This window comes from Lagopus leucura, unplaced genomic scaffold (assembly GCF_019238085.1).
Source record: "Lagopus leucura isolate 7727_CA_CO unplaced genomic scaffold, USGS_WTPT01 Super-Scaffold_760, whole genome shotgun sequence".
NCBI lineage: Eukaryota > Metazoa > Chordata > Aves > Galliformes > Phasianidae > Lagopus > Lagopus leucura.
Window position 1 is genome coordinate 6,160,797 of NW_024962257.1, and position 26,961 is coordinate 6,187,757.

At 50.7% G+C, this 26,961-nt stretch overlaps 3 protein-coding genes across 9 annotated transcripts in view; 2 read left to right on the plus strand and 1 right to left on the minus strand.

Moving 5' to 3' along the window:
* Positions 1–16,581, plus strand: part of SLC9A3R2 (SLC9A3 regulator 2) — a 28,187-nt gene extending 11,606 nt beyond the window's left edge. For both annotated transcript variants that reach the window (XM_042864753.1, XM_042864754.1), the window contains exons 3-7: positions 8,803–8,979; positions 10,406–10,559; positions 12,405–12,448; positions 12,767–12,829; positions 14,290–16,581. In XM_042864753.1, coding sequence (XP_042720687.1) covers positions 8,803–8,979; positions 10,406–10,559; positions 12,405–12,448; positions 12,767–12,829; positions 14,290–14,448 — 597 coding nt within the window. In that variant the 3' untranslated portion in view covers positions 14,449–16,581. The remainder of the gene's footprint in view (positions 1–8,802; positions 8,980–10,405; positions 10,560–12,404; positions 12,449–12,766; positions 12,830–14,289) is intronic.
* Positions 16,582–17,131: 550 nt separating this feature from the next.
* Positions 17,132–22,215, minus strand: NTHL1 (nth like DNA glycosylase 1). The gene is made up of 6 exons (XM_042864756.1): positions 22,152–22,215; positions 21,554–21,774; positions 20,506–20,676; positions 19,812–19,971; positions 18,252–18,357; positions 17,132–17,614 (listed from the first exon to the last, which is right to left on the minus strand). The coding sequence occupies exons 1-6, from the start codon at positions 22,213–22,215 to the stop codon at positions 17,491–17,493; spliced, it is 846 nt and encodes a 281-aa protein (XP_042720690.1). The 3' UTR covers positions 17,132–17,490.
* Positions 22,216–22,335: 120 nt separating this feature from the next.
* The window catches only part of TSC2 (TSC complex subunit 2), a 31,335-nt gene continuing 26,709 nt past the window's right edge, over positions 22,336–26,961 (plus strand). For 3 of the 6 annotated variants that reach the window (XM_042864010.1, XM_042864011.1, XM_042864015.1), the window contains exons 1-7: positions 22,336–22,362; positions 23,139–23,303; positions 24,151–24,237; positions 24,881–24,991; positions 25,710–25,854; positions 25,987–26,104; positions 26,547–26,595. In XM_042864010.1, the coding sequence (XP_042719944.1) occupies positions 23,166–23,303; positions 24,151–24,237; positions 24,881–24,991; positions 25,710–25,854; positions 25,987–26,104; positions 26,547–26,595 (648 nt within the window). In that variant the 5' untranslated portion in view covers positions 22,336–22,362; positions 23,139–23,165. The remainder of the gene's footprint in view (positions 22,363–23,138; positions 23,304–24,150; positions 24,238–24,880; positions 24,992–25,709; positions 25,855–25,986; positions 26,105–26,546; positions 26,596–26,961) is intronic. The other 3 variants (XM_042864012.1, XM_042864013.1, XM_042864016.1) reach the window with 1 other exon arrangement.

Sequence of the window (26,961 nt, forward strand, 5' to 3'; positions counted from 1 at the left end):
ATGGGGCAGTAGTGAGTTGGTGGGGTTCTGACACAGACCCTCGGAGCTGCCAATCCTGTTAAGTGCAGCCCCTGTCCCCCCAGGAGTCCCTGCAGCGTTATGTCACTAAACCCTCTTAGGGATTTACAGGGCTTAATCCCCTTGAAGAAATGAGCGGCACAAAGGGCAGCGGGTGGGCTAATCCCTGCTCACTACTCCGTGGGTTGACCTCCTGCCCCGGTGTGTTCCATGGGAATGGGACTGTATAACCCCCCAAGTGCCTGATGGGGCTCATGGGGCTTCAGCTGCTCCTGCCATGCGTGGCATTCAGCCTCAGTGCTCCGAATCCCTGCAGGCTGAGCATCCCTCATGAGCAACCAGAGAGCATCCCAGGTAAAGCGGTTAATTCTGGCCCTGTGGGCGCTCACAGTTAGCGGGATTTAATTAAGACAAGCCCTAATTTGTACTAAGAAGGATGAATAGTACTTTGCCTAGAAAAGCGCCCTGCTCTTGCCTGGAAACTGTGTATGAGCACAGGGCTTGCACTGATATAGGGGCTGTGTGAGCCCTGGGGATGGAATGTGTGTGCAGTATGCTGGAGGGGCATCCCTAAGGCAGGAGTAAAAGCTGTCCATTGGTTGCTGAGCATCCCAGAACCCTGACCCTTCTCTGCCAGCCCAGGCCATGCCTGGGGAGGCTGTTTCTGGTCCTGCTTTGGAGCTCTCATTTCTATTCTGCTCTTCCCACAGATGCAGCCTGCAGCAGGGGGATTCAGAAAGGGAAAATGGTGTCAGCCAAACACTGGGCTGCTGGGAACCATGTGCTCACTTCCCCATGGTTATCATTGCCTGCAGCCAGGGCCCGGTGCTGGCACCAGTGGTTATCAGGCCTCCTTGTGCCTGTGCTGCACGTGTCTGGCATGCAGGGCTGTGCCACAGCTGCCCCTTATCTGCCCCAGCACGGCTGCCTTGGTGGTGATAAATGCTTGATGCCTTGCAGCCTTAAAGGTGATTGCTAAGGTTGTTTCCAACCCCAGCCCTTCTATGATCTTCTGCTGCCATTTGGAGCTGGGTTTAAAATGAGGGTTTGGAGCAGAGTGATACAGCTGTATGGGAAGTAGCTTTGTTCCCCATCGTGTCAGTTCTCAGTTCAGTCCTGGGTCCCAATGCTAGTGACAGCTTGCATCCCTTCGCATCACTGCAGAAGAGGCTGGGTTACAGACATGGAGGAGGGGCTCTGTCAAAGCTTAGGATGTGGGTGGTGTGCCCAGCTCTGCTGTGGGCAGGTTTAGTGCAAAAGCCATGAGCTGTGGGGCTTGGGAAGGAGGGGATAGTTAGTGGGACATGCTGAGAGCCAGGGGCCTCATTCTGTGGGAGCTGCACCCCCCGGATATTTTATTGCATGGCTTTTTAAAACCAAAAGGCCTACCAGTGAGCTAACCCCCCGGCATGGGTGCTGCAGTACTGCCTTTACTTTCATTCTAAGGAATGCAGAGGATGTAGGGAGCCCTCCCCCTGCCCCGTTTCCTCCAGCGATCCGTGCCGCCTGGCCAAGACAAATATTAGTGGTAAACTATTGAACTTCCCCGGTGCTCCCGGAGCTCACAGAGCAGCGCCTGTTCCCCTGCTCTGTGCATGGGGCTGGGCACTGGGGCTGTGGGGTGGGCACCAGGCATGGGTTGCGCTGCAAACAGCACCCGTGGCTCTGCCTTTGGCTTTACCCTAGGGCTGGGGGAGGCTGCATGGGGTCAACAGGGGTGGGAGCCCTGGGACGTGCCCTATGCAATGTTTTGCAGGCACTGGAGTTTAGCAGTGAGTGGCCTTGCAGTGTCCATTCATGGTGGGAGCCCCCGCAGCATGACATGGGAGCTCTGCCATTCCCAGGAGGGTTTTCCTGGGCAGTTGTGGTCACTGCAGGGCATGTTGCTCGCCGCGGGGCTGGGGGCATTGCGGTGACACCCAGTGCTCCCCCCATGCAGTGGGAGCACAAAGCTGATAAGACTGGATTCCTGCTAATGACCGGGATTATTAAAGGCAGTTAACGGGGTCAGCATTAATGAATGATGCAGTGATTGCTCAAGACTTGGCCTTGGTGAGAAGCTGGGGAGTCCAAAGGGCAGCTGATGCTGTGAGGTCGGTGCTTTTACGGGGGTGGCTCTGGCAAGAGCTGTTGTCCCAGCTCCTCTGTCAGCAATCTCAGCCCACGTGTGGGATGTGCTGGAGCTCTGCCCTGTGAGGTGGCAGGTCTGTGCTCCATTGCCTGCACATGGAGAGGTGCTGGGGGCGTGGAGACGTGGTGGCAGTGGGCTTTGGGACAGAGTGGGATTTACGGTGGGTGTGGGAAGGATGTGGGAAAGACATTTTCCCCCTTTCCTTAGCCTGGCACAGTGCAGCCACTGCTCCTTGCCTTCCACCTACCCACAGACACAGCTCCATTGGCTCTGCTGTATTGCTGGAATGTCGATCCCATGTTTTTCTTTGTGAATACATTCCCAGCCCACAAGGACTTGCTTTACTGCCCTGTTATCCTATACAATTCCCCTCTGGAGCAGGGAGCTCACGGGCTTCTCGACTGTGTGTTTCCTTGGCAGATTGCACTGGAAAAGTTTCTCTCTCTGAAAGCAAACACATGCACGTGGCGTTTTCTGTTTCTCCGTCCTGCCCCCTCCGTTTTTCTTCCACCACTGGGGCCAGCTGCTCCCTGCCAAGCACGCGTTGCTGCACCCGCCCCGTCGGGCGGGAATGCATGTGCTGGGGGAGAGGGGTTCCCTCAGTGTCCGAATCTGCTCCAACAGCAGCCAAGGGGGAGGGAAAAAGGCTGCATCTTGCAGTGTCTTGCTGGGAAATTCCCCAGCTAGAAGGGATTCCTGAGAAATGACATGGAGATTGCAGTGCTTGGCACTTGTATCAGCAGGGCTGGGCTGAGCTCATGGTGCATGGAGAGGATGGTGGTGCCCAGCATAGGGCAGCTGCATTGCCCTGGGCTCCCTATCTGGCATGTCCCTACTGGGGACATGCAGCCATCACCAGGGGATGCTGGCTATGGCAATCCTTTGCATGCCCTGTGCTGTGTGGGGATTTGTTGTGCTGGGGGGTGTGGAGAGAAGTGAATCCAGGCTTAACCCTGCTGCTTAGGGCATCAGCACTCAGTGAGGCCATGGTCTTGTTTCTTTGGCAGCAAGTTACTGGGAGGTGACACGTGGGTGGAAGGCAGGCTGCCAGTAGGATGCTCTCCCTATCGTTCTCCCTGGTGTGAGATGCCCATGGGGTGCCTGAGTCTGGCAGCACAGTCACAGCAGGGCTGAGGCTCCATCACTGCCTTTTCTTTCCCTTTGCATCCTCCTTATGTTCCCTCCTGCTTGGCATTTTCTGAGGGGACCATGGGTGTCCTAGGAGGGGCTGTTGCCAGGTCTCAGCTCTGTGTTATAGCATGATGCAGCTCAGGTGAGACCTGGGTGCTTCAGAGCATGGCTTGGGGAGGGTGATGCACAGTGTGGTGCTGATCTGAGCGAGGTGCCCACTGCTCTCGAGGAAGCGCATTATTTTGGCACTCCCTCTGCTCTCGAGAGCTGGCAGGGTTGGGGCTGGCAGGCGCAGGGAGCGTTATCTTACAGCAACATGCAGCCCTGAGCAGCTGAGGCTTAGGGGCTTTGCGCTGTACCAGAGTGCTTGCGCTGCACATGGGTGTCCTCCTGCCTGCAGTGCTCAGTACATGGCTCATCCCATCCTTGCAGGGCTGTGCCTGAGGCCAGAGCAGGACCAGGTGAGGGACAAACCTTCTCAGGGGGCATTGTGGCTGTGGGCTGAGCTTGCTGTCAGTCCCCATATGCAATTGGATGGAGACAGTGCTGCCACCACTCTGACTTCAGCGCTTTCTCTACTGCATCAGTCCTGATAGGAGCTGAGACCTCACTCACCAAAAATATCCAAATTCCACTATCAGCTGCAGCTTGGCTGTAGGTCCTGCTGAGTACCCGAGTTGGATGCTTTCCATTGCTAATTGGAATCACTTTGCTGTCTGTGAGCCTGCCTGCGATGCTCGTTTGCTCCCTTTGTGCTGTGCATTGGGCAGCATCCAGCCGGCGCCGTGCCTCGTTTTTGTGCTCAGCGCCCGGAGCAGCACTGTCAGAACCGAGTTCCTGGAGCACCTGCCTGCTGCAGGGCTGCTTGCAGGAGGAGTGATGTTAAAGAAAATAGTGCAAATCTGTATAATGACTTTTGCCCTTAAATAAATAAATAAATAAATACTTTTTTTGGGGGGTGCTTCTATTGCTCCAACCCAGCTGGTGCAATTGAGATAATTGAAGCAATTTGAATAATGGAAGCCATTGTGATACTTTGCAGAAGCCTAGAGCTCATGTTTGGTGCTGGCAGTGGTGTTGTGCTGCGCTTTGGGGCAGTGGTGGCAAAGCTGTGGGGCTGGCAGAGATGGGGACGCTGCATCCTGAGGTCACACTGCTTGTCTCCTCCCCTTTGAGATGCATGGTGGCAGAGATGTCCAGGCTTTGTGGTGGCAGCTGGCTGATTTGGGACGTTCACAGGTCTCTGCCTGTTTGCCCTCAGCACTATTTTGGGCAGAGGGGCTGCAGTTTTGGGGTGCCATTAGCACTGCTGTACCCATTGTGCATCGTTCCTTCAGCATTTTGTGCCTTCCTCTTGATGTTTGTCCTCTGGGGAATGCACAGAACTTTCTCCTGGCTGCAGTGCTGTGCTGGTGTGGGGAGGACGCTTTAAGGAAAGGAGTTGTAGAGCTGCTGTCAGTCAGCTGCTGGGTCTGGGTTGCAGAACAAAGTAAGATTTTCACTCCTGGCTCCACACTTGTGGCTGTCTGAGCCAGGACACCTTGGGTGATGAGCAGGGTGATAATTAGGGCTATGGCTGTATAAAAATGGCAGCAGCGTGATTACTGTGTGGAGGCTGAGCTGCTCCTACCCTGGGGTTATTCCTGGCCTGGGAGAGAGCAGCAGTCTCCTGGCTGAAAAACCTTTCAATTAGAGCCAATAAAGTGAACCTTGTGGCTGTGGCACCTCTGGGTGCTGGAAATGCCACTTTCCTCCCCAAAGCCTTTCCAAGCAGTCCATGTGTCCCAGCTCCTCCCCGGCACCACAAGGGGGGAACATCTGCTGTGCTTCATGGGACTGACATCCAACTGGCCCTCCCCCCTTGTTATTTATAGCTTTCCACCAACATCTGGAGCTGTGTTTGGCTCTGGCTGCCTCCAGGGCTGTGGGATGAAGCTGGGTGAAATGTGCAGTTGCAGGGAGCCTCCAGCACCCTGGGTTACATCTGGGACTGTCAAGGGGTTCGGGGAGCCGTGCAGCATCCTGTTCCTGTGCTTCCTGAAGCTGAGCAGCAAACCCCTGCTGATAGCAGGGGCAGAGACTGAGTGGACCTGGGGATGCTGTGTGCGGGGACCCTGTGCTGTTGTTCTATGTGCTGCAGCCCTTCCTGCTTTGGGTTTTCCCCTTCATGGCATCTCCAGTGTTGGTGCTGTCACCTGGGGTGAGAGCAAAGCAGGCAAGCAAAGGGGCCATTTTCTGCCCAAAACTGTGTGCAAAAGGAGAGGAAACGCCATGGGAGCTGGCTTGAAAAAAAGTATGTGAGCAATGCAAATTAGACAGGAGTGATACTGCCTGTGTTTTCTCCAACTCCACTGATGCAGAGGTGGAAAAGCTGGATGTGGCGCGGGATGATCTGCACTTGGAGGGTATCCATCTCCTATAGCAGTACTTGGGGATGGTGTGGCTGCACCAGATAAAGAGCAGTGACCCTAGCTGGGGTGGGTGTAGGGCTGGGGGCTCGTGCTGGGGCACCCTGGTACTGAGGAGCTCCATCATTTTGTCCTTTTTCCATGGGAGTGAATTGCGTGTGCTCCATCCTCATTGTCTTGTCCAGGACAGCTCTGGATGCAATGATGTATTTCTGGAATAACCCCTATAGCATGGCTTTGTAAGGGATTTTAGCCTTTAGTGTTCACCCACAAAGAGTGAGCAGTGGGAGGATGATGCTAGAGCAGTGCTCAATTCTGAGCATCCCAGCAGGGTGAGCCTCATTGCATGAAGGCATGATGGGTTCCGGGAGTTCCATGGGGCAAATGGGTTTTGTTGCAGGGTGGGATGCTGCTCCCACAGCCCTTGCTCCAAACTTGGGGATGGTAATGCTGAAACAGCAGGTGCTGCAATAAAATAATGAGAACTGGCAGCGCCCAAAGAGATTATTATTATTATTATTATTATTATTATTATTATTATTATTATTATTATTTTAAATTTTCCCTTTTAAATTGGAAGTGTTTCATTGTTACTTAATGTCTTGTTTGTGCCTTTTTAATGGAGCTGGCTTGCACGGCTTCCTTCTGGTATGGTGGTGGTGTGCCTGGAACTGTGGCACTGCAGCTTTGTGTTGGTGCAGCTCTTATCTGCACGGACACATCCGCACCAGTGAGTATGTGCATGGAGCAGCAATGTAGGGCAAATGTGACATCCATGGCTTTTTAATCCCGTGTATGAGATCAGTGGGTGCTGTTGTGCCTGGATGCCCCCAAAGAAGATCGCTGATTGCATGCAAGGAGAGAAATACAAAGTCATTTTTGTTGGTTTTGCATTGTGTGAGTGCAGCTGTGGGAAGGAGCGGAACTTTTGCAGGACTTTGGGGTCAGGTGGGAGTGTGGTTGGGGTGTCCCAAAGGCAGAACACCCCTGGGAGCTCAGGAAACATCGTCCTAACAGGGAAATGTTAGCATAAGTTGTGAAGAGAATGAGTAGCAGAGCTGGCAGGAGGAACGGAATACATCGGTGCAGAGAGCTTCATTGTGTGCTTGAGGCTGAGCAGGGGGAACTTGGGTTTGCTCATACCCAGAGGGGGGTTTGTTGGAGCCCCGTGGGTTCCAGCAGCTGCAGACAGCCACAGCTGGGAACTCTGGAATCAGTGACAGCACTCAGACAGGTCTTCCTGGGAAGTTCTGGAGCTGATGCTGGGGCTGAAATGAGAAAGATTTTGGATCATCTCAGTGGTGGATCTTGGCTTCAGGACACGGTGGTGAGAGCAGAGCATGCCCATGCAGGGCACAGTGCTGAGTACCCCACAAAGCTGCTGCAGAAGTCCTCTTCCAAGCAGCTTCTGTGCAATTTATTTTAGAGATGAAGCTGGCAGAGCCCAGTGGCGCTGTGCTCGTTGGGTGACTGTTTGGTGCTTTAGAACTGCTGCTGTAGCCACGACTCCTTAAAACTGAAGTAAAATGGCTCTTAAAGGTAATTTCTATGCCCCAGTAGGTGATTCTGGACGTGTTCCTTTCTGCAGCTTCTGTTCCCAGCGCTCGAAGCCCTGCGCATCCCTTGAGGTCACACCGAACCCGCTCCAGCATTGAATCATTTCCTGTTTTCCTCGGCTGCTGCAGAGCTGGAAGTGTTTGCAGATGGGTTGAACCCACAGTGTGGGGGCATGGGAACGCAGGGCTGAGCCTGCAATGAGCCCCAAGTGCTGCGCACCGTGTGTGCTGTATGGGGGCTTTCCTTTGGGGAAAATGTGTGTGGAGGGGTCGCTGCTGAGTGGGTGTATAAGGGTGAAAGAAGCCCCGGGTGTTTCTTGGGTAGAAGTGCCCAAAGGAGGTCCCCACCCACCTCTACCATTTGCCTTTAGCTGGGGGGTAGGGATGTCTTTTCCAGTTTTTTTGTTTTGTTTTGTTTTTTTTGGCCAAGTTGGGAACACTGGGGGAAATTTCACATGTTTTTATAGTTGTTTTAAATGAAAGGTTGTAAGAGATCGTCCTACCGATAGATAGATAGATATCTGAGGTCTGATAGCAGGTGGGAGCAGTGTCGCTTTCCATGCAGATTTAAAATGGGAATGTTTTCCTTAAACCACAGACCAAAAAAAAAAGCCAAAGGCATTTCTATTTCTGAGCAGCTCCTGCCCAGGACATGGCTGTGCCGCTGTGCCTGGTGCATGAGAACAGCAGAAGGATAAAACCTGCTGTGTGCTGCTCCCTGTTAGCCCCAAGGAGCCATAAAGCATTTTGCACGTGATAGAGGTGAAGCGCCAAACTCCTCACATGCTCCAGTAATATTTGCAGTGACCTCAGCCTGGATGTGCTGCGGGCACCTGGGGCAGCACCGTGTGCAGGGATGGTGCTTCCTCTCTGCAAAAACCCAGCTGCTCTGCAAAGACATCTGCAGGGCTTTCCCTCTCTGCCCAGCTCAGTGTTTCCATAGGCTCACTGCTAAGTGGCAGCAGAGCAGCTGTGCCGCGTGGCTCCAGGTGGGCACACAGATGATCCATCTCTGCACTGAGTGTGCTCAGTACTCCCAGTTATTCGTGGTCATTTTTGAGCTGGTTGCAGGACAGGGCTGCCCATCCCCTGGTGTCCATCTCTACGGTGGCCAAGGATGCAGCTCCAGATCTGGGCATCACCCAGCTTGCTCAGAGCATCCCTGCAGGGAGGGACCAGTAGCAAGGTGAGGAGAAAACCTTGAGCCATGCTGGAGTCACTGGGAGCCAGGCACGGTGCTGCCATCAATCAGTGCTGGGGGTTAAGGTGGCCGTGGGGTGGCAGCCCCAGGGTGGGGTGGGTGGGTCTGGGCTGCTGTTGGCTGAGGAAATGCATTTTTTGTTGTTGTTGTTTCAATTTCTCTGGAATGGTTTTGGACAATCAGTTTTCTAAAATAAACTCAATGAGAGGAAATCCATTTGTTAACCTGTCCCTGTTGAGCTGGAAGGAGGGGATGGTGTGCAGATATGTTGCTTCCTTCTCAACTTAATTCTGACCAAAGCCTATAAATCCAACACAATATCTTATCCTCCCTCCTTCCTCCTCTTTTTTAAATCAGGATTTAAACGGACAGAAAGAGCTGTGTCCACGCCTCTGCCACCTGAAGAAAGGCCCCAATGGTTATGGCTTTAACCTGCACAGTGAGAAGTCCCGCCCAGGGCAGTTCATCCGCTCGGTTGACCCCGACTCACCAGCATCCAGAGCAGGCCTGCGGCCCCAGGACCGCCTGGTGGAGGTAACCCACATGCAGCATGGTGCTTTCAGGCCCTTTTATTGGGTTTTTGGGTCCTACCAACATGGGTCCTCCTGAAGATGGAGTGCAGAAGGGATGTGATACTTATCTGGGAAGCGTGATGCTGAATCCAGCCCCAGTCCTGTGCCCTTTTCCATCAGATCCATCATGCTGCTGGGCAGGGCAGGAGCCTGGAGCCAGGGAAAACACTTGGCAGAGAGATCTTAAAGCATAGGATTGTGAAAGATGGGGGGAAAAAAAACCACTCTTGGAAGCGATTTCCTGTCCGCTTAGTGCTGAACAACAGAATTTTTGATGTTGCACAGAATCGCCCTCCCCTCGCCTTGTTTGTCTCTTGATGTTTTTACTGAAGAATGAGTTCCCCCATTCAAAGCGGCATGGACAGATGGACAGACAGCACTTGTTCCCAGCTGGGCACCACACCGTGCCCCCAGCCTGGCTCTGTCCCAGCACCGTGGCGATTTAATGCTGGGGCTGGGACACCCATGGCTGTGGTTAATAGCAGCGAGGGGTTTTGTTATTTATTTATCATCCCTTGGTCGAGTGCCCAGCACACACAAAGCAGCAAGGGGTGAGTTAGAGAGCTTGGAAACCTGATGCCCCCGCTTCGGCTCTTTGGGGCTCTGATAAATAATCGATGCTCCCGGCCCTGCTGTACAGTGTTGGGGTGGGAGAGCAGGGGCAGCCCCCTTTGGGGTCCCCCTATGGGTCAGTGTAGACAGGGTGAACCCTAGGGCAGGACTGGGGTGATGGTGGGGCCTGTGGGGTGATGGTGGGGTGACCGTGGGATGCTATTGGTGAAAGTGGTGTGACTATGGGGTGCTGGTGAGGGTGGAGCATGGCTACAAGCCGGGCTGGCTCCTTGAGACTCTGTCTCCTGCGGTCTAAATGCTGGCACTGCAGGGGCTGCGCCAGCCCCAGGCAATGGGTGTGTTCATTTCTGAGTATGAACAATGCCTAGAAATCACAATTGTTCCCTTTCTGCCTGGGAGGAGAAATCCCATCCGCTGGTGGCTCCCAGGTCGCGTGCGGTGAAGGGAAAATGAGTCAATACATCAGGGACTGACAAGCACCGTGCTCTGCCTGGCCACTGGGACACGGGATATCCTCCCTTGTTGGAGAGGGACACCCAGATGAGCTCAGGCAGGATGAGGTTTTGGGAGCAAATTGAAGGTGAAGTCATTAGAGGGGAACCAGCAAGGTCCTGAGCACTCGTGTAGGTCAGGAGGTGGCAGAGCCTGGAGGCCCGGTGAAGTTCAGGAGATAGAACCACAGAATCCTTTGAATTGGAATGAACCTTTTAAAGGTCATCTGGCCAACTTCCTGCAGTAAACAGATGGAGCATGTGCAGAGGTTTTTGGGGACGTCAGAGATGTCTCTGCTGCCACTTGACGCTGCTGCTTTGCAGGTGAATGGGATAAACGTGGAGGGGCTGCGGCACTCAGAAGTGGTGTCCCATATCAAGGCCAGAGAGAGCGAAGCCAGGTTGTTGGTGGTGGACCCTGAGACAGATGAGTACTTCAAGAAGCTGGGGGTGACCCCCACTGAGGAGCACACCAAAGGTGAGAGCCCGGTTCTGCCCCTGTGACTCACCAGGACACGGGTGGGATTTCAGGAGTGACAGAGTCATGTTTCCCTTGTCTTATCCCTGAGTGGTTTCCTGAGCACCACCCAGCTATTTATAAACAGTGAGAATACTCCCAGCCACAAAACAACTCATTATTTTTACACCGTGAATAATTAACAAAGGGACTGGCTGCCAGAAGGTGGCTGTGGGGTGATGATGCTGTGGGATGTGGCGATGGGTGCAGCAGCACTCGGTGCAGGTGGTTCAGCTGTGGGGATGCTGTGCTGGTGGCACATCCCAGGGCTGCCTGGAGTCTGAGAGCAGAACACTGCTGTGGGGCTGCAGGGCGTGATGACCCCTGGCAGAGGAGCCTGAGGGTGCGGAGAGAATTGCAGAGAAGCCCCCATGTGCACACGCAGAGAAGGGCTTCACGCAGCAGCGATCACACAGATGTCCGCTGCAGGAATGTTTCCCTTGCTGCTGGAACCTGGCAGGGAAAGCAGTCTGTCCACTCCACACCCTGTCACCATCCAAACCAAGCTCGGTCAGGTGCTCCGTGGGAAGATTGGTTCAGAGAAATAGAGTCAAAGCATTCTGAGAGGTGAAAGTGGTGTCAGATGCTCTGAGTGGGCTCAAAGAGGAGCGGTGTGAGCTCTGTCTGCTGGCACGAGCACAAAGGGGACCTTGTTCTCAGCAGCAGGGACACAGCCAGGGCGCGAGTGCCGGGTGCTGGCTCCCTGCTCCTGCACCAGGGGGATGGGGGTGTAGTGAGGGGGAAGTCGGCCTCTTCTCTCAGGTAACAGCAATAGAATGAGAGGTGATGGCTTTGTGTTACGCTAAGGAGGGTTCAGGCTGGATATTGGGAAACATTTCTTCTCTGAAAGAGTGCTCAGACGCCAGCACTGACACTTACCACCCTGGAGGTGATAAGAACTGTGATGTGGCACTGAAGGACGTGGTCAGTAGGCATGGTGGGATGAGGTGGGGATGGGCTTAGTTATCTTGGAGGTCTTTTCCAACCTTACTGATGCCATGATGCACAGTGGCTGCGGAGCTGTAAGTTAGAAGCCCTAGGTTGCTGCAGTTGCAAGCTGCTCTGGCACCGAGTACTGCTCTTGCTTCACTGGGTGCTGTGTTGCACAATGAGTGCACACAGTGGTGTTCTCTGCTCGGCTGCTGTAGGCTGGGGCTGCTCAGGGTCCCACTGGGGCGACAGAGAAGCACAGAATGGGGTCTGTGCCCGCAGAAAGTCTTTGTGCTAAGTATAATTCAGTCACTAACCCTGTCACAAATAGCACATCTGTAGCACTGTGTCTCATCTGTCCCAGGCTGCCTTGAGCAGTGACTTGGTTGTGGGAACTGGCAGCTCATCTGCATTGAATTTGCCATTGTATGGAACATTATTAACACAAATTATTGGAAGTGGGCAATAATGTGCCAAGGTCCATGAAAGGCAGCAGGGTTGCTTGCCACATGCTGTTGCAACACCAAGATGCTGATTTCAGCAAAGAATGTTGGGCTGGTCTGTAAGATTTCCGATTAAACAATTCCCAGGAAAAATGATTTCACTGTCAAAAACAGGAATGCACTGGGAGTGCAGCTTAGGAAGTGGCTTAGTCCACCTCCTGGTAGGGGAGTTGTGATGAAAACAGGGTGCAATCAAATAAGGTTGGGATTGCAGAACATGGTTCTGGGGGACACATGCTGGGTCTGGCTGAAGCTCCAGGGCAGGGGGCATGCAGGGCTTACTGGGGCCATGTTGGGACTGCAGCCCCTGTGATGGAGCCCAGCCTGGCAGTCCCCATGAGTGCACTCACTGTTTCCTCTGCCTGTTCTGCAGGTGTGGTACCTCAGCCCATGACGAACGGATCTGCACAGATGCAGGTGAGTCCCTACCTGCTCCCGGGTTGCCTCAGAGCAGAGGGAACCTCCGAGCATTGCCGAGGTTCATTGAGCTCAATTAGCCGCTGCTGGCTAATTAGAATTGCGTCCTGCCGTAGCTTTAATTTCAGGCTTGCACAAGGCTGGGCTCAGCCCCTTTTGTGCCTTTTCCCCAGGAATGGCACCCTGCATGTGCCATCATCCCTGCAGGCGCTGGAGTGCTGCACTGGGGGCTGGCTGTGAAGTTTGTCCCCACGTGGTTATTGGCTTTCATTGTTTCTGCCCCTGCACAACCTGAGCTAATGTTTCCATTTCCTACAGCTGAATGGAGGATCCACATCTTCATCTCACAGTGACCTTCAGAGTCCTGGGAAGGAATCTGAGGTAAAAAACCCCAAACACATGCTGCCTTTTTTTCCCATACATATGTACATGTTTATGCCATGGTAAAAACACATTTACATAAAATTTCAGTTTCAAATTGTAGGCTTAGGAACGCCTGCATCCACCCAGCAATCAATACAGGGAGTTCTGTCATGCCTTGCCCTGTAAATCTGTGTGAGGTGCAGCCGTGAATGACTGCATTCCTTCCCCTTCACCAGGGGTGAAGATGTGCAGTGCCACATGGCTGTGCTCCCAGCAGTGCTCTGCAGCAGGGATGCACCCCCTGAGCACCCGGAGCTGGCCGGGCAGGGGGGCTGTGAGCAGCAGCTGCATTCAGGGCAGAGTCAGGCGCTTGCAGGCTGGCAGCTGTTTTGCTCTGAGCATTAAATAATGCATGGCCCAATTGCACAGTGCATGTGAACCGGTTTGCATCTGCGAGCCAGAGCGAAGCTGGAAAGGTCCTCTTGCAGGAAGCACCGTGTGTGTATGCATTAGGGCAGCAATGCCAGAGAGCAGGACAGCCTTTAAGATGTTAAAAGTGAAGGTCTTTGTTTTTTGTGTTTGCCTGCTATGCTTATGTGAGCATGGTGCATGCAAAGCACTGCACTAGGGCACTTCTGCAGGCATAAAGACCAGGAGTTGTATTGTGTGCCAAAACCATGGCACAGATGTGCTGGTGCAGAGCAGGAGCTGCACATTGCAGCTGCTCTGGAGCTCACCTACTGAAAGTAGCTCTGGTGCAGCACCCAGCAGGGTCAGTCCTTCTTTGCCCTGTAGACCCCAAGGAAAGGTGAGGGCTGGGATAACCCAGTGCTGCGTGTTTAGCACAAAGCATTTGGGCTTGCGTATTAATTGTACCCCAGGGTACAATGTGTTTGTCAAATTTAACCTCTTACAGGAATTAGACGGGCAATGGGGGCTTTTGGCTTGAGGGCACATTGCAGCAGTGGCAGTGACTTTAAAAGAAAGTCACTGATTTTCTTCCCATAAAGCACTTCTATCAGGCAGATAGAAAGCTGCACCCTTTTGTACAGTGCCCAAAGGAGAATGCACTGGGCAAGGCCAGGTGGGCAGGCAGGAGCCACTGGCTGCAGTGTAGTGATGAACTCTGTGGCCCTGCAGCTGCTGTGCTGGTTAAATCACAGACAGCACAGGGCAGGGGCTTTGACCTAGCACTGTGTGTGACGTAGAATATAGGATGATTGGGTTGGAAAGGACTTTGAAGATCATCCAGTTCCAATCCCCTGCTGCGGGCAGGGTAATTACTGCACTGATTTCCCAGCCTTGATCAGACGTAAGAGCCAGTGTTCCAGGTAAGGTGCCCAGAGAACACGTTCCTCATCCTTTGACATTAACAGAGCCTTAGGTGCACAGGGCTTGGATGCTGCTCAGTGGTTCCAACAGCCAGAGTAACAATTCCAATAAGATCATCTGCTGATTCCATCTGTTCCTCCCTGCAGGATGGAGACTCAGAGAAGAGGGACCCGTTTGAGGAGAGTGGGCTGAGCCTGAGCCCCACGGCAGCTGAGGCCAAGGAGAAGGTGAGGGCCAAGAGGGTGAAGAAGAGGGCTCCGCAGATGGACTGGAACAAGAAGAGGGAGATCTTCAGCAATTTCTGAGCCCTGCTGGAAGCAGTGCTCATTGCCCTGCCCGGACGTTTGGAGGTGCCCGCAGCTCTCCTGCAGTGTCCACGTGAGATGCTTTGTGCTCTGCTCTTCACTGGTTGCTTTTATGAAGCGTATTTTAAAGTCTTTTTTTTTTTTTTAATTGTTATTATTATTATTGTTATTATTATTATTGTTACTCACCAGCGATTCTCATAAGACAAATGTGACCAAAGCTCCTTTCCTTGCTCGCTTTCAGCCTGGATGGCTTCCCGCTGTCCCCATTCCTGCTGAGAAAGGACTGGAAGAGTTTCACTCTTGTTTCTTACCTGCGTTATTTAGGCTTTTGTTACTGTTTTTTATTTGGGGTGTTCTGGGTCTGCAGGTGTCCCAGGCTGAGCCCCATGGGATGTTCTGTGCTCCTGTGCAGATGGGGGCACCTCACCGTGGTGGAGGGCTGGCATGCCCCTCATGATAGGAAAACAGACAGAGGCTGTGAATCACTCGCTAGCTTTGCTATGGGAATGAAAGTATTCTCATTGCTGTTGTTTTGAATGAAACCCCATCTGTTTCCAGTTAATGTAGGGACCTCCCTCCCCAGCAGCGACTCCTGTCCTGGCCCTGGCAACCCCTTTTCCACTTCTCAGTGCTGCAGAGGGGGATGCACAGACAGCACAAACCCAGTACCAGATGCCACCAACCTCACAAACTGCACAGTGTGAGAGATGCTGCAGGGCTGAGTGTGTCACTGCAGAGCCCTTGGGGTGGGCACACTGAGCCTGGCCCCACTCCCCCTGTGCTCCTTGGCCACAGGGTCAGCTATGGAGTAAACTCTGGTTAGGAGAGGTTTGATGTTGGGGCAATTGCTTTGGTTTTGTGTCCTCCTTTTAATACCAGGAATGTTTTCAAATCCTCCAAATGTAAAGCATGACAGCTGAAGTTGTTTTAAGCTCTTTATTGCTTGCCTTTGGCTGTGAAGGAGGAAAATGGAATGCAGTGCACCACAGAGAGTCCGGCTGTGAGGTCTGCTCCCCCCAGCAGCCCTGAGCTCCACTGTGTGCTGGCCGTGCAGCAGTGGGGAGGGACTGGGCATCTGGTAAAGCCATGTTCCCCAGCTGAATGCAAATGGGCAGCGATAACTTGGGTGTTGATGACTCATCTAAACAAAAGACGAGGCTGCGACTTCGCTCTGTTACTCCCCAGAGCTGCTGTATTACAAGGTAGAGGCCTTTGGATTAGTCAGTGCACTATGGATATTGCCATGGCTCTGTGTTTCCTAAACACTGAACTAAAAGGTGCCTTATACCACGTGCTGCTCTCCTGGCTGCAGCATAGGGCCAGCGCTTGGCTGCTGGCTGGAGGGAGCACGGAACCCTCAGGGGCAGAGGAAAGGATTTCTCTTTTATGAAAGTGCAAACTGTTGATGGGCTGAATAGGTTGGGAAAAAAAAAAAAGGAGAGGGTCTGGTGCAGGTGTTGGATTATTGAGGATGAGACTGGCAGCAGGATGATGGCTCAGGATGAGGGGAGATTTTTTTTTTCTTCCCCTCCAGGACTCTGCCATTAGCTACAGACCTCCTTCCTACCCCACTTCAAAGACGATTAGCTCCTCTCATTTTAGTCCCTGAAATATCTGCTTCTACAAGAACTAAGAAAGTACTGAAGGAGCCCCACATTTCCACGGTATGCACATTGTTCCCAGTGCCTGCATAGCCAAACCCCACAGTACTCCGCTCTGTGCAGGGCAGAGTGCTCCCCAGTACACCAAGAGCTTAATCTATGATGCACGTTAAGAGCAAAGACTCATTTGTAAATACCATGTTTCTCATACAAGACTGGACCACTGTAGTTAAGGGGGGAGGAAAAAGAAAGAACGTGTCGTTCTGAAAGCAGATCTAAAGAAATCAGGTGTGCAAATGCATACTGATAAGATTTTAAAATCTTAATCTCTGCTTAGTCCATGGAAATTGCTCCTGGTTAAAGCACTTATCGTATTTCTGACATCTTGTAGCTCAGTAGTAATTATTCAGTTCCTGTACATTTAACTTGGAAAAAAAAAAAAAAATCAATAAAGTATAAGGCTGTTAGTTGTATTGTAAAAACATAATATACACTGTAATGTCAGTAATAAACTTTGTTTTCCCATGTACCACTTATTTGCTCATTCCTCATCTGTGTGGTGAGAACTTGAGGGTGGTATTACTGCCTTCTTTAGCACATTATAAACTTTGCTTCCTCCCTTGCCTGTTTAAAGTGTAGCTGAAATGATCCCTTTGAAGCTCTGCACTGAAGTCAGTGTTGCCCTTTCTTTGAAGAACAAAACACACGCAGTGGTGGTGGTGGCCCTTGTGTCAGCTTCTGAGGTACGCACTAACCTGGATCCTGCAGCTACTGGAAACCCTGTCAGCATATTCAAAGAGTGTGAAGCTGGCTTTGTTACCTGCTGCCATGCTGTGCCTCCCCCATGACTCCTCTGCAAGCAGAACTCAAAGGTCACTTGTTCAGACTGTGGCTGCCTCTGACCCTGGCTTGTGACATCTCTAGCTGGACCTTACTGACCATCGTTCTCACTGCCAGGGCCAGGCAGGAGACTTAGCTGCCTGCTCTCAGCTGCTGGGCTGGTTGCTATGAGCTCACTGGTCACTGTGAGCTCTTCTTCCCCCACCCTGTGTTACAGAGATGCCAGCAAACCTCATGGGTAGAAAAAATAACCCACCACCTTTATTCAACACATATTTACAAGCAGCAGGAAGTCTTGCATTTCTCCAACTGTTCCTGACACTGCACAGCCTGCTGCGCTGTTGGGGCGCACTCAAGCATTCACACGGGGGCTGGAGCTGGCAGCACTGATGCAGCAGGACTACTGTGCTTTGAAGGACCCTTTTTCCTCTTGAGAGCTCAGCCACCAACAGCAGCTTCCCCTCCCTAAGAACGCTGAGCTGGCTGCAGCAGCCTCCTGTTTCTCTACAGTCACACAGCCCCATGCAAAGCACAACATTCCTACCACTTGGCTCTGGGTTGAAGTGGCCTTCTTACTCTAGGCAGCCAGAATGGATTCTCAGAATCTCTTAGCAGCAGGGCATATGTCTTGATTAAGGCATTCTTTGCAGCGAGGATTCACAGGCAGGCAGGTCTGCTGGCCAAAGCCCACCAAGAGCCAGTTGATCTCCCTCCAGAGATCCCTGCAGTGAGAGAGAGAGCGAGCTTTTCAGTGCAGCTGCTTAGAGGGGTTAAGCAGCCCATGTTATTACACCGATACCTTCTGCCTATTTTCCCAAACCACCTGGAAGCTAGGGACAGCTCTAGCTCCTCTTGATCCTTCTGAAGTGTGGGGGATGTGAAAGGACCATCACATAAAGCACGTGGTCATTTCTTTGTGCTAAGGCATGTGTCAGATGCGGAGATGTGACATTAGAATGTTCCACTTGTCAGTTGGTACTTGATACTGAAGATTAAGCATCACTGAAGGTCAGAATCCAACCGTGGCCTGCTACTGCTATGGCCATTAGGCTCAGCAGGGCTCCAAACAGAAAGGCACCTGGCTTGCATCATAATAAGTTTGTCTAGGAAAGCCAGTGTGGTATCAAGACCTCCAGGTACTTTCCTGAACTAGTGCTGACTGACACATTTAATAGCAAAGAAACCACTCAGTAGTTGAGATGCTGCTGAGACACCCTGAGAGCAAAGAGACATCTGCAGACGAGTTCATCCATAAGAAGGAGATCCACACTGCAGCCACTGAAAACGCAATAGGATTTATGCAGATGTGGCTCCTCTGTCTAGCACAAGGCAGAAGGAGGCTGGGGGCTCACACCTCACCTGGGCAGCCAGTCCTCCAGTGCTACCCGAGTTTCCTCAGGGTATCTGGTCTCCTTCTTCACCCACTTCAGCCTGTTTGTGATCCTGTGCACATGGGTGTCCACAGCTAGGAAAGGAGAGCCCAGAGTTCAGGTGGGAAACATACATGCCTGAATGCAGAGAGCACAGCCAGGGCTGCCTGTCACAGCAAACCAGGTACAATGCCCTGCAATGGGCTTTCTTTGTAGCCCTGCAGGAATAGGGCAGGTGAAACACAAGGGGAAGCTCACTCACAATACAAACACGTTGGTTTCTTCCTAAGCTCAGAGCCAAAAGCAGACAGGGTGGGTATCTCATACCACACAGCTAGCAACACGCTCACACAATCTTAGGCAGCCTTCCTACAAAGGTTTCCGCACTGTGATCTAGCAGGCACAGGGCAGCCTGTCCCAGGTTCTCTTCCTCCGGGTATTTCAGCTGCTGTTACGCAAGTTGCAATCTCTGCCCCTCAGTTTACCCAGATGGAAAACACATTTCATAATACCTCCTAACACAAGAGGGTTTGTGAGGTTTAAACAAATGTTTATAAAGTGCTTTGAGCTAAAAAGCTCAGAATGCAAAGTATATTATTGTTAGATCAGCAGCGATAAACCTGTCTCTGTGGCTAATTGGGCAAAACCCAGGAAATTGCTGTAAACAGGAAGACTAAGCCTTGCCTCCTAAATCAAAACTGAACACGCAATTATTTGGAAAACAGTTGGCTAGTTTGGCTCCCAGTGGACTTCCCTCCCCCATAGCAGGGAGAGAACAACAGACCCTGAACACTGTTGAGCTCTCACACAAGAGCCACATTTTGCACAGCTGACAGTCACCAGTGGAGCTGCAGGGGTCAGCTGCTGCCCGCACTGACCTTGGGTTGTGGCAGTCATTCATCAGGTGGCACCACTATTGACTTTCCCAGGGCCCTCCATTAAGCAGCAAATTCACTTGGAATATTAATCCATCCCCAGAGTCCTTGGGTTGTGCTGATCTTCCAGCCCCATCTGCTGGCTCTGCAGGGCAGCCCTTTCTCTCTATAGTGTATCATGAACCACTGAACTGATTTCAAGCAATTGGCACTAGAGACTAAGCTACACTTCTACCCTCCTAACAGCTTGCAGAAGCAACCTACCAAGCCTCAGGTCACCCTAAAACTACCTGCAAATCACAAAATTATCTCTTTCACTTGAAACCAATGAAATTTCAAAGTTCTATTTTACTGACACATGTTTTTGGATGCCTACCCAATTAAGCAATATTTGCTCTGCTTATCAGCATCTGAGCAGAAGGAGTGACTGCACTTGGGGATTTTTGCTTCAAATTTTGGGCAAAACAGTAAATGGGTCCACGCAATACATCCACTTTGAATGGTTGAGGATCGCACCCTGCATCCACCCAAGCACAACATGCACTCTGCACATGACTCAAGTGATGCTATTAGGTTTCCTTAGGGCAGGTAGCTTGCAATGAGCCCTCTCTGCTCAGGGATGGATCATGAAGGATTCAGGAACAGAGAAATGTGGAAAACACAGTTCAACCTACCTATCCCAGATACGCTGTTCCAAGCAATGTTCATAGCCAAATGGGCCATTTTGGGCCCAACTCCTGGCAGCTTCACCAACTCCTCCACAGTGCTTGGTATGTCACCCCCATAATTCTGCTTCAGGATGGCTGTTGTCTGCTTTATGTACTTTACCTTGTTCTGGAAAACCAAAGGGAAAAGCAGAAAAATCAAGTTGCCTTCCAATACAGGGGAAAGAAACAAAAACATTCCTTGGTGTGGGTTATGTGTGAGTCCATGTACTGGAGTTTGCAGAGAGGTGACAGAGATCTTAGATTTCTCTCTGAAAGCAAAATACTGAAAGCTGATTAGCTCTAACCTCCTCTGCACTCTGCAGGCACTGCAGCAAACAATCTTACTGTGAATACAAATCGCTAAAACCAGCATAAAAATACAGCCTTCAGCTTGACTCCAGGGAAAAGATCACCACAGGGCATGGAATAAAGGCTGAACACAGTAGGAAGTCTCAGACACAGGGCTGATTCACACCCACCTTCCGCCTTCAGCACTTACTTTCTGCACAGGTACTGACCATGAGATACAGCCTGCAAAGGCCAAGCCACCCTCCTTGTGTCCCTCTCCTGGGCTTCTAAGCAGTCCCAGACATAGGACTTTGCATGGGAACAGGGGAAGGTGGAGGAGGTTAATGCACACAAACGTTAATCCTGCACTTACTCTCCAGAATCCAACAGGATAAATGATTTGCCCAAGTGTTGCATCATCCATCTGCAAAATGCTGTCAACTGTGAGGCCACGCTGCCTCAGGCGGAGCATGGCAGCTGATGTCACCTGGTCCTTAGTCTGGCTAGAGAGCATCAGAGACAGCAGAACTTGGTAGCGCATAACCTGGGGGAAAGGAGACGCCGAAAGGCTGAGATCCTTTTGCAGCTGGATTCTCCCACCCAGCACAACGCTGCTGAGCCAGCCTGTGTGTTCCCTCTGTGTCCCCCATGTCCCCAGTGCACAAAGAGCAGAGCCCTGCACTGTGTCCTTGCCTTGCTTTGTTTTTAGTACTGATGCAAATGCCCCCCTTCCCCACTGTTCCCATTCTGAGGGAACACACTGCCACTCCAGCAGGCCCCCGTCTTTCAACTGGCATCCCCTTAAAGGAGAGCTGCAAGAAGGAAGAAAGCCAATTTGCACTTCTGTGTTGCTCTAAGAGCATAACAGCAGGTTGGAGAGTTATCAGCTCTCACCTTCTCCCTGAACTGTTTTTCTGCTGTGCTACAGAGCCATCTTGATGAGCACCCTCCTTGGACTGCTGCAGAGACTTTTAAAGAAAGAAAGACATGCCTTCATGCCATGCCAGCCAGCCCTGAAAGCACAGCCCTAATATGTTGTTGAGTTTTCCACTCTAAGTCCAAATTCACCTCATTTTTGCCTCATCCTCTGCTGTTGGTTCAAGCTGGCAACTCTCTGGTTTAAGCAGAGGACGAGCATATTTCATAGCTGTGTTTGCTAGTTAGAATGGGCTAAATGGGAGCAGAGAACCCAGAACCACATCACAAGGACTGTCTGAAGGCACTGAGCCAAGCACAGGACAGCAAGCAGCTGGCTCTTCTCTGCCCACAGGATAAGCCAGCTCCCTCCCACATGTACTTGTGCCATAACCTCCTCCACGACTGATCTCTGCCTTCAGACTGGATGCACTCTGTATTTCGCTGTTACGGAGATGCCCAAACCAGCACTATGCAGCCTAGTGATGCTCCTGGGATGCCATTACCTGCGGTGGTGCACTGGTGTCATAGCATTTATCCACTCCCATTTCATCCACGGGAGCATCTCGGTGCCTCCTCATCTCCCGGATGCGCTCCAGCTGCTGCCGCCAGTTCTCTGGCTCCCATGTGGGGCCAGAGGACTCAGGCCTGGGTTCAGCTTCATAAGCAATAGGGACCCGCCTTGCCCTCCTGCTGTACTTCGGGGCTGCACTGGGGACCAGGCCCCCTGCAAGAGGGAGATGTTCATGCCTGAAGCCAACACGTGCTGTCAGATACCATCACCTGCCCTACAGCCAGTGTTCTGAGTGGAGACAAACACACCTTCCCCATAACCTTAAACCAGCAGCACTTCCTGTGCGGGCACAGCCGAAATCGGGAGCACCGTAAGAGAGCAAAGAAGGCCCTTACAGAGAGGCAGTGTCCCCACAGACAGATAACAGCCCTTCAAAACCCATCCCAAGACCCCTCAACAACCCCAGCTGGGCTGCTGCTTTGAGAATGTCCCAGACTCCGCCCCCTACCCCGACGGATACGCATCTAGGCCTAGCCCCTACCCCAGCCCTTAGCACTAATCCTGACCCTCACCCTAGCCCCACCCCGTACCTGCCCTCGCAGCTCCGAGCCTCCGAGCCGCCCGCCCACCGCCGCCAGGCGCAGCCGCGCACATGGCAGCAGCCCAGTACATCCGGGACTACCAATCCCAGAATGCCCTGCGAAGCAGAAGGCACCGGAAGTGTCTGGAGGGACTTCCGCCAGAGGCGGGGTCGGCGCGGCGCGAAGAGGGGCCGGGGCGGCGGGGCCGGGCCTGCGGCGGGTGAGCGGCCCCGGGCGCGGGGCTGCGGCCTATGGCTACCGCCTATGGCTGCCGCGGATCTCCGGGGTGCCGGGGAGCGGTTGGGGTGTGGGGTGCTGGGTGTCTGGGTGCCTGCGGGGCTGCTACGGCGCTTGTGCTGTGTCCCCGGGACGCAGCGATGGGTGTCCTGACGTGGGGGGCGGAGTGCTGGGCTGACCCTTGGAGGGCAGGGTGCCCCGCTGTGCTGAAGGCCGTCATGCTTAACGTGCTACGTGCTTTGTCGTGGAGTCGTGTAATATCACCGGTTGAGCGGGACCCACGCACTGCTTTTGGGTTGGGAGTAATGGAAAGCGTGTTAGAAAGGCTCCCAGAGCCCCCCAGCCCCATGCCTCTATGGGCTGGTTGTCTGCAATGGATCATACCGGGGCCCCGTGCAGCCTGGCCTGGAACGCCTCCAGGGATGGGGCACCCGTGGTTGAAGAGAGTGAGGACTTTGGTGCATGCCTGCCTCAAAGCGTGTGTGTCTGTGATTCAAAAATCAATTCAGTGGTGGTAAAATGGAGATTGCCATGTGCAGGCTGTGGTGGCGTTGGTCACTCAGAGCTCCCAGCAAATGGTTATTCAGTGCTGTCGGCCCTGGGCAGCTCAGTGTTGTCCTCGACATTGGGCTTCTCTGTAAACAGCTTGAAACAACAGAGCTGTTTGTAAATGCTGCATTGTGAAGCTTGTTTTTTTTTTCATTACTTTCATACATTCTGCCTGGGCCTCCCCGAACAGTCACTGCTCTGTGTTTGCAGGGGCTCAGCGCTGCTTTCTTGTCAGCTATGGCAAAGCCTCAAAGCAAGGATTCGGGGCTGAAGGAGAAGTTCAAGAATCTCTTGGGGCTGGGATCATCCCGGGGAAGTTCAAAGTCATCAGAGGGCAAGCAAACGGAATTCATCATCACTGCAGAAATACTCAAGGTGTGAGAAATGTGTATAAAGGTGTAGTCCAGATTGCTTGGAAGGCAGAGGGCTCTCAGTCAGTTGTTCTGCTTTCTTTGTTGCCATGTGTTCTTGCCTTTTTACCTTATCTCTCAATTCACTCTCTAGTGAAATGCATGTAAAATTCATGGAGTTAGAAGTTACAGTGTTTTAATTAAGTGTTCAAATAGTTTTGAGATATTTTATAGGGTGATGTTATTCTCTGTTGTGACAGATTACAGACTCAAAGTAAGTTCCTTTGCATTGATAGTCTGAGCTTGATGAAGTTTATGTAGTGGCAGTTAGCGCAAGCTGAAAACTATTTCTATTTTATGAAAGCTTAAATTTTTGTGGAAGAAAAACTCAAATGGTTCCAGTAATTGGTCTGGTGAGTCTGTAAACGGAATAGTTAGCAGACAGAGAGGGTGACACGTAGACGGGGGAAAGAGATCGGGATCTCTTATTGCCTGTGCTAAAGCAGCTGAACTTTTACCGGCTGGAAGCTGGAGAGAGACTTATGTCCATCCTTTCCCTGCCTCCTGTGTGCTCAGTAAATGCCACCGTCAGAGTTATTAAATTTTCTGAAGAAAGAAATCGAGTTGTTCTGTCCTGGAGGTGAAAAGCTGCTTGGCTCCAGATCTGGGAAGGTTCTCGTTTTGGTGAATCATCATGTGCTCATGCAAAAATGTTGTTGGAGAGATTCCTGAAAAGCTCCAGTGATGATGACTAATAGATAATTTTGGGCAAATGTCTTAATTCCTTTTTCAACAGCCCTGTAACCCTTTGAGAAATGACTTACTGTTTCTAGAAAGATAAACTGTTGGCTTATTTCTGCATTTTATTCCAGGAACTGAGCATAGAATGTGGATTAAGTAATAGGATACGAGCAATCAGCCAAATCTGTGAAGTGGCAAAAACAAAAAAAATTGAAGAGGTAAGTTTCAAAGTGTTCAGTGAGTGTTTGAAGCATAAAATGTAAACAGCAACTCTTAGCCTACCATAAGAAGTTCCTGTAGTTCAGACTGCCTTTTCAAGTTGGTAATCCCAGAAGCTACATGTTATGCTGTCCAAACCTGTAGTAAGATGGCTCACGTGCCAAGGAAATTAGTCTTGTTCAGTCTGCCAGCTGTGGTGGAGAGAGCACGTAGCTGTTGGGCTTTATGCATGAAATGGAAGGATAATGCTGTAAATATTTTGGTCTGATCAGGACAGTGAACAGGAGATGATGTTAATCCTGCAGGGAGGGCATTTACTGGCTTCCTGTCCTGTTAATAAGCTACTTCCAATTGGCTTTAAACTCACCGTGTGTTTGGGTGAAGGTTTCTGCACAAATGTCATGTGAATGAGGAACTTCAGTGACTGGGTGCAGGTTGTCATACGGGCCAGGAACTGGTGTCTCACATCCTTCACCAGAGCTTATGACGGGCAGGTGGGAGTGTCCCTCAAAAGGAGAACTCTGGACGTGAAATCCTGAGGATCTTGTTTATTAACGTGCCGTAATTAGTGGCTGACCTGCTGGGTGAAGTTCCTAGAAGAAGCTTACCTTTCCTTATACTGCCTCTCACGTTTGTTTGCAGCATGCAGTGGAAGCAATATGGAAGGTGGTAGCTGATATGCTCCAGCCTGAGCGCCCAGCTGAAGCCAGACATGCTGTTCTTCATCTCCTAAAGTCAATCATTCAAGGGCAGGTGAAAAGAAACTATAGAAAAACCACTATACTTAAACTTGGATTTGTGTTGAGTATGAATGTGAAAAGATATTGGGCAGCCTTTTTCTACGACTTTCCACATTTCTTATTTTGGTGCTTTAATTTAAATCTGGGCACAGTGCAGCAAACTTCATACAGTCTTTGTCCAGACGTGTCAGTCCCAGTCTGCAGCAGTTTTTGACATTTCAGCATGTCAAAAGTGCAGCAAGTTCTCTATGAGATGCTTTCCTAGTCTGGCCAAGTTAAGCATGCTGTGAATTCTTCAGATGTCACAGTGTGCTGTTCAAACATAAGACTGTATCAGACCAAAGTTCTACTTTGCTGTATCCTGTAAGGGTAGTGGGAGATGCTTAGGAAAAGAGTAAGCATCAATTCTGTTTCACTCTGTTTTATAAATGCTCTCCTGGCAGTGCTGTCAGTTGTGGTTTCTGTGGGTTGCTTTGTGTATTGGATGCTGTCTGTGTGGTGCTGGACAAAATAGCTTTCAAGTCCTGAATGCTGATAAAGAAATGTTAGAGCAGTCCTGTGCAATTGCCAGTAGAGACAGAGAGTTATTTTTATAGCCTGTAGAAAAAGAAAATAATGTCAAGCATCGAGTTTATTGCTACAGCTTTTGATCAGCTCTGGGCCTTCTTTAGTGACATTGTTATTTCTCCACCTTCTTCTCCTACCCCTACCCCCCTTCTTTTTTTCCTAAGGGTGAGAGATTAGGAATCCTTAGAGCACATTTTTTTAAAGTTATTAAGGACTATCCCTCCAATGAAGACTTGCACGAACGGCTTGAAGTGTTTAAGGCTCTAACAGAAAATGGACGATACATCACTTACTTAGAAGAAGAGTTAGGTGAGTATTTATTCCTCTAACATTTGCCTGTAATAAGCCAAGTGAGAGGCATCCAGCAGTGTGAGAAAAAGGCAGTAGAGATAATGCTTCTGGACAGAAAGCTGGCTGTAATGATTTGTTTTCTCCCTTCAGCTGACTTTGTGCTGCAATGGATGGATGTTGGTTTGTCTTCAGAGTTCCTTTTGGTTTTAGTGAACCTGGTGAAATTCAACAGCTGCTATCTGGAAGACTACGTAGCTGACATGGTCCAGTGAGTTGTTTTTTTTTTTTTTACCCTTTAATTGTTTACAGGGCAAAGCTGCAGATAAATATGCAGATTAGTGGAATCTTTTTAATCTGATCTGGATCTCTTTTGTTCTGGGTCATATCTGACAATTCTGACAAATATTTGAGTTTTTTACAATGTTCGGATCCATTTTAGTTTAAAATGTTGCATGTAATTTCCTCGTTTCATATGATGTCTGCTGTTTTATTAACAAAGGCATAATGAGAGGTTATTCAAGTGCAACTTTAAGCTAACAGTTTGTAAAAGGTTGTACTGTCCAGTGTCCTTAGGAATGTTATAAAATGCCAAAGTAGGGAGAGTGATAAGAGAAAACTGCATGCCAATTTACTTTTCTGTTTTAGGTCTTTGTAATTTGCTTAAATCTATACTAAGCAAACAATTATAATTAAATGTTCTTTCTTAACAGCAAGATATGCATCTTGTGCATTCAGACTTCATCATCTGTGGACATTGAGGTCAGTGGTTTGAGTCTGTTTTAATACTTCAGAGTTCTTTGAAATTCTTTGAAACCAAATCTGTTAGAAACAAAATCAGGTCATCAGACTCTCATCCCAGTTTATTCTCATCTTAGAAGAGAACTAATACAGTGTTATGAAGTATTTGTAAGCCAGAATATCTCTTACAACAAAAGTAATTTTATTCCAAAAGAAGCAGAGCATGCATAAGTTTGTTAAGCAAATTTTTAACAGTGGTTTTTATGGGTTACTTTTTATCCTGCATTAAAAAAAAAAAACAAAAGAAGAAAGATGTATCTCAGTCTTTATTAACTTCCACAAGATTTCCTGCGCCTGTCAGCCTAGGATTTATCCTGCTTTATTCCT

Coding starts and splice junctions, on each gene's coding strand:
- NTHL1 (XM_042864756.1), bottom strand. CDS start 22,215: ATGTGCGCGGCTGCGCCTGGCGGCGGTGGGCGGGCGGCTCGGAGGCTC. Junction 18,358..19,811: donor GAACAGCGTATCTGGGATAG/GTAGGTTGAACT, acceptor CTCCTTTCCTAG/CTGTGGACACCCATGTGCAC. Junction 17,615..18,251: donor CTGGAGGACTGGCTGCCCAG/GTGAGGTGTGAG, acceptor CTCTCACTGCAG/GGATCTCTGGAGGGAGATCA.